At 43.4% G+C, this 5,862-nt stretch overlaps 1 protein-coding gene across 1 annotated transcript; it reads left to right on the top strand.

Moving 5' to 3' along the window:
- The first annotated feature begins 2,726 nt into the window (after positions 1-2,726).
- Positions 2,727-5,544, top strand: LOC127919934 (ictacalcin-like). The gene is made up of 3 exons (XM_052503758.1): positions 2,727-2,819; positions 4,701-4,847; positions 5,103-5,544. The coding sequence occupies exons 2-3, from the start codon at positions 4,710-4,712 to the stop codon at positions 5,241-5,243; spliced, it is 279 nt and encodes a 92-aa protein (XP_052359718.1). The 5' UTR covers positions 2,727-2,819; positions 4,701-4,709; the 3' UTR covers positions 5,244-5,544.
- The last annotated feature ends 318 nt before the right edge of the window (positions 5,545-5,862 follow it).

Here is a 5,862-nt window from a genome sequence, read left to right as displayed (position 1 = left end):
AACTTCTCCAAACTGGTCAAGCTTCTCCAAACCCTGTGAGCAGAGGCATCACACACGGTGGTGTAACTTATTTACGGTGCTTGACTTGGACTGAAATTGGTTCCGGTAATCATTTTGGTATTGTTTATATTTAGGTGCAGGAGCACCACAATACTTTTGAGATAATATTCTATAAGAGGAACAGGAGCTCAAGCAGAAAATAACTTGAGGTGCTGGTACTCAGCTACGGTGAGCTCCTGCCCAAGTCAAGCACTGCTTATTTATCCTTTATCTCACGGGAAGCACACCACACACAAGACTTTACACTAGAGAGGCAACTAAGCAAGATAGTGCTGGTCATTTAGTACCACTCTAGTTCTACAATCAGTCTTGTGTGTGTGTGTGTGTGTGTGTGTGTGTACGCGTGTCTGCATGTATGTAATTTTTAAAATTAATCAAGTTGAGAACAAGTTCTCATTAACAATTGCGACTCGGCCAATAGCAGTCAGACTAATATCACATGCTTCTCTGAGGGGTGTGTGGTGTTGTGTGAGCCTGATTACTGCAACAAGAACCACAAAGACTCATTCACAACCATCACCACTTCCTGGAACCCATCTCAGCTCTAGAGAAGGAAAAATCTACACTCTGGGAAAAAAAAGATTCTGATAGAACCAAAAAGGCTTTGCTTGCTTCATGCTGTATATGGCACCCCTTAAGGTTCTATAAAGAAACAAAATTGTTTCCAAGGGTTCAAATTTATATTGAACCCATTTTGGTTATGTGAAGAATAACCCCTGGGGTTCTTATCAAATAGGGTTCTATATAGAACCTTCAGGGGTGCCAAGCAATATAACCCTTTTTGGTTCTATCTAGAACCTTTTTTTCCTAAGAGTAGAAAAAGAGGAATGGAGTATCCCTTTTTGCCTTGAGCTCTCCAGAACAGTTAATGCCATAAAGCATATTCCTAATGATACTGATCTCCTCCAGCCCATCCTTAACATACCCCTGCACTGTACACACTAATATCCTCACTATAATGATGCCTTTATGCGTGGCTGCACATTAACATCAGGTGTGTTTGTGTAAAGATAAACTAGAGGGATATTAGCCTTTCTTAGCTGTCCTCTCCTGTGTGTGTGTGTGTGTGTGTGTGTGTGTGTGTGTGTGTGTGTGTGTGTGTGTGTGTGTGTGTGCGTGCGTGCGTGCGTGCGTGCGTGCGTGTGTGTGTGTGTGTGTGTGTACAGCTGCTATAGTCACAGTGATTAAGTGGCAGCTCTATGCTAGTTGTTATAGTGCTAAATGAGGGAGGGGCTGAATAAATAATTTATATGGATACGATGTTATTAGCCCTCTGCCTCTAGAGAGAAAGAGGGAGGAGAGAGAGAGAGAGAGAGAGAGAGAGAGAGAGAGAGAGAGAGAGAGGGTGTCACGTCCTGACCTTAGTTCCTTTTTTATGTCTCTATTTTAGTTTGGTCAGGGCGTGAGTTGGGGTGGGCATTCTATGTTTTGTTCTGTGTGTTATATTTGTAGGTGTTTGGCCTGGTATGGTTCCCAATCAGAGGTAGCTGTCATCATTGTCTCTGATTGAGAACCATACTTAGGCAGCCTGTTTTCCCACTATGGGTTGTGGGTAGTTTTTTTCTGTTCAGTGTGTTTTGCACCTGAAGGAGCTGTTTCGGTTGTGCCTCTTGTTACTTTGTATTTATTGTTCAGTTATATTTAATATAATTCCGAACACGTACCACGCTGCACCTTGGTCCTCACCTTCTTCCACTAACGGACGTTACAGAGGGGTGGGGGCAGTGGGTGGAGTCAGGAGAATAAACTCAGTTAAGTGTGTGTCATTGTGTAACAAAGTTGGTGACTCACTGCAATAGAATGTATCTGTGTTTGTGAGTGTGTGTGTGTGTGTGTGTGTGTGTGTGTGTGTGTGTGTGTGTGTGTGTGTGTGTGTGTGTGTGTGTGTGTGTGTGTGTGTGTGTGTGTGTGTGTGTGTGTGTGTGTGTGTGTGTGTGTGTGTGTGTGTGTGTGTGTGTGTGTGTGTGTGTGTGTGTGCATGTGTGCATGTGTGCGTGCGTGCGTCTGTTTGTGTGTGTGTGCATGCGTCTGTGTGTGTGTGTGTGCATGTGTCTGTGTGTGTGTGTGTGTGTGTGTGGAGAAGCTTGGCCAGTTTGGAGAAGTTTTTCCGGTTTGGAGAAGCTTGGCCAGTTTGGAGAAGCTTGGCCAGGGTGGAGCAGTTTTTCCGGTTTGGAGAAGCTTGGCCAGTTTGGAGAAGTTTTTCCGGTTTGGAGAAGCTTGGCCAGTTTGGAGAAGCTTGGCCAGGTTGGAGCAGTTTTTCCGGTTTGGAGAAGCTTGGCCAGTTTGGAGATCCTTGGCCAGTTTGGAGAAGTTTTTTCGCTTTGGAGAAGATTGGCCAATTTGGAAAACGCTGCAGTGTTACTACATTCTTCTTAACTGAAAAGTAGTTTGATGAATAACTACAGTTAGAATAAGAGGTATTCACTCTCATTCAAAGACATTAGACATATGCAGGGATTTCTCCTTTCTGTATGTTTTCTGTTGTTGTTAGGTTACTATGGTGATACAGTCATGTGAAGTAATCATTAACTTTAGAAAATATAATATAATAAAATATAATTTGTTCAGTAACTAGTTCACATGAAGAAGAGAACAGAACATTGCAGTTTCCATTTCCATCAGATAAAGAGGGACAAGGAGAGGAAAGGGGAGGGAGAGTGGGGTGTGTAATCAATGTTTAAAACCAACAGCCCATCCCTCACTTCCTCACTCCCCTCTCTCTCTCTTTCTCTGACTGTCCAACTCCTCGCACAACTTCGGTGAGTGAAAACTAAACCTAGTAAAACATGTACCTGAGTGCCTCGCTGATGAAATGCTTCAGTTTGTTTTAGCTGTGTGTGTCTGTGATATGTTAGATGTGCCAGATTATACATTCTCAATGGGGGTTTACAACATTTATTTGCAATTGTGTGTAGTTTAATGTTTTATACTTGACTGAAAAAGTATGAATGACTTCAGGGTGTGCTTTGCAACCGTTAGTAAGCGCCTGTCCACACTGTTTGTGCTCTTGAGCCAAGCTCTGCGGAGGCGTAACTCTGTCTGCCTTTCCATTCAAACATGTGTGGTGCTACTCAGAGCACTACGCAGTTTAGATGAAATAATCCCTCTTCTCTTCCTCCTCCTCCACTCTCTCTCTTCCTCCCTCAATCAGAACACAACCTCTTTCTATCCTCCACACCCCCTCTCTCTCTCTCACTCTCTCTTTCTTTCACTCTGTCCTTAAACTCCATAAACTCTCTCTCCCCTCACTCTGACCATTCTGTGAGTAGAGTGTGTTTCTAGTTATCAGATGGGAAGTCAGAGGGGTGGTAAGAAGGTGTGTCTGGTTGGATGCCTGCTGGTCCTGGGGCAGCTGACAGTGACTCAGAGAGAGATCAGTGGAGTCCACCACAGTGACTGGGGTTGTTCCTTACAACTATAATGTTGTGCTTACCATGTTCGTACTGTGTGGTTGCTTCAACGTCCTTCTTTGACCGCACTTACTGCCATTCACACTGGAGAGGAGGGTCAGCTAAATGAGGGATTTACTTTACAGACGCTTCCTTAAACTCAAGAACTAGACTATGGGTAGGCAGAGCAAGAGAGAATAGAGAGCCACCTCCCTATATAGTGGTGAGATATGTGAAGGGACAGAGTGAAGAGACACACCTTAACCTAACGAGATAGAAAGAGGGTGGAGACAGGTGAGGGGTGGGGGAGGTGCTGGGATTTCTATGTTATCGTTTGCCTGAAATAACCAACACGGCTTTCAGCCTGTCCACCAATGTCCTCCCATCTGTCTTTTTGTCTATGTGTCTGTCCCTCTCTCTCTATCTTTCTCTTTATATATATTTTCTATCTTTCTCTCCTTAAAATCCCCCAGAGTTAATGAGGGAGACATGCAAGGGTGTTGGCTAGAGCCATGTCTGTTTGTGTTTAAACAACTCAGCCCCCCCTTCTCTTCCTTTCTCCACTCCACATCCCATCTCTCTCTTACCTCTCTCCATCTCTCCCCTCTCTAATTGCCTCTGTTGCGTTGCTCTCCATCTCTCCTCCCCCTCTCTTCCTCTTTCTCCCTTTGTGGTAGAGATGTAGAACTTGTTTGCAGTAGTGGGGTGTGGTGTGTGTGCAGTCAAGTCTTTGCTGCATGTGCAGCAACCGTTAATATTCTTTAAACCCTCTATTCAACCTGAACCTTATGTTTAAACATGATTAAACCAGTGGTTTAAACCAGTGCCAACATGACTTTATTTCCCAGACATGTATGGAATGGTGACCCGGATGTAAGATAAAAATAGATTTGAATTGGATTATTCAGTCAACAATAAGACATTTATCCCTTTAACTTATTTTCTGGGTTTTCACATTTCAAAAAGTCAAATACATTAATCAAATATTTCATATAATGTTGATAATATTCAATGTATTATACGGTGAATACAGAGTAAGCAAACATTCCTCTCTCTGTGCGTGGACGTCATGTCCACTAGCATCCTGCTATCATAATAAAACATTGATAATACCACAAATGAATAACCTATACTTGTACCTCCATCCTCTCTCTCTCTCTCTCTCTCTCTCTCTCTCTCTCTCTCTCTCTCTCTCTCTCTCTCTCTCTCTCTCTCTCTCTCTCTCTCTCTCTCTCTGTGTGTGTGTTGTAGTCAGTCACCATGTCACAGGTCCAGCAGGCTATGGCATTGCTCATCTCAGCCTTCCACAAGTACTCTGGCAAGGAGGGCGACAAGACGACCCTGAGCAAGGGAGAACTCAAAGATCTGCTCAACGCTGAGCTTGGAGAGATCATGGGGGTGAGTGGATCCTAGGAACTGTTCAGTTCAATCATGCTTTATTAGCACCACGACCAAATACAATACTGCTAAAGACAGACACTATTGTAATATTGAATTGCTTGGAACATCACAAACACATGACCCGCCTCATCAATAGAATAACTTAATCTCTCACCTTTATAAACAAATAACAACTGTGTGGATTCTAGTTTTAACTTCTGAAATCAAAGTCTCACCCATTACCTCTCTCTCTCTCTCTGATCATTATAACAGAAAAACACTGACCAGGCAAAGGTTGACAAGATCTTCAAAGATCTGGACGCTAACTCAGATGGCAGTGTGGACTTCCAGGAGTATGTCACACTGGTGGCCTGCCTGACCATGATGTGCAATGACTTCTTCACCAAGAAGTGAAACGGCTCCCCCTGCCCACTCTCCACAGAACAGCAGCTCTTGCTCCATGAGTGAATTAATGATAAGATTAGCAAGATCCTTAATGCAGGTTCAGAGGGACAGAGATGCAGGTTTACACACATACACAGAAAAGGGTTGGGTTGATTATACACACCACACACAGACAGACAGGTGAAGGACACAGACACTGACCTGTACACATACAGACATATAGGCTACTATCTCATGAGATGGAGAGGAAGCTCTTTGGTTTGTTTAAAGTGAAAAATGAAATAAACTATTTTAATATGTTTGGAAGAAAGCTGACTTATCATTTGTGCAGGTGTGTGTGTGTGTGTGTGTGTGTGTGTGTGTGTGTGTGTGTGTGTGTGTGTGTGTGTGTGTGTGTGTGTGTGTGTGTGTGTGTGTGTGTGTGTGTGTGTGTGTGTGTGTGTGTGTGTGTGTGTGTGTGTGTGTGTGTGTGTGTGTGTGTGTGTGTGTGTGTGTTTGTGCATGTGTGATTGCCTGTGTATGTCCTAAATAGGATACAGCAAGCAACATGAATCAAACATGAACCTTTGTTTTCAGACACTTGGTGAAATAATACAATATGTTGATTATATCAACGTAACCCAAAACC

Source organism: Oncorhynchus keta, unplaced genomic scaffold, assembly GCF_023373465.1.
Source record: "Oncorhynchus keta strain PuntledgeMale-10-30-2019 unplaced genomic scaffold, Oket_V2 Un_contig_17895_pilon_pilon, whole genome shotgun sequence".
NCBI lineage: Eukaryota > Metazoa > Chordata > Actinopteri > Salmoniformes > Salmonidae > Oncorhynchus > Oncorhynchus keta.
The sequence above is the reverse complement of the archived record's forward strand: the minus strand, read 5'-3'. Positions and strand labels throughout refer to the sequence as shown.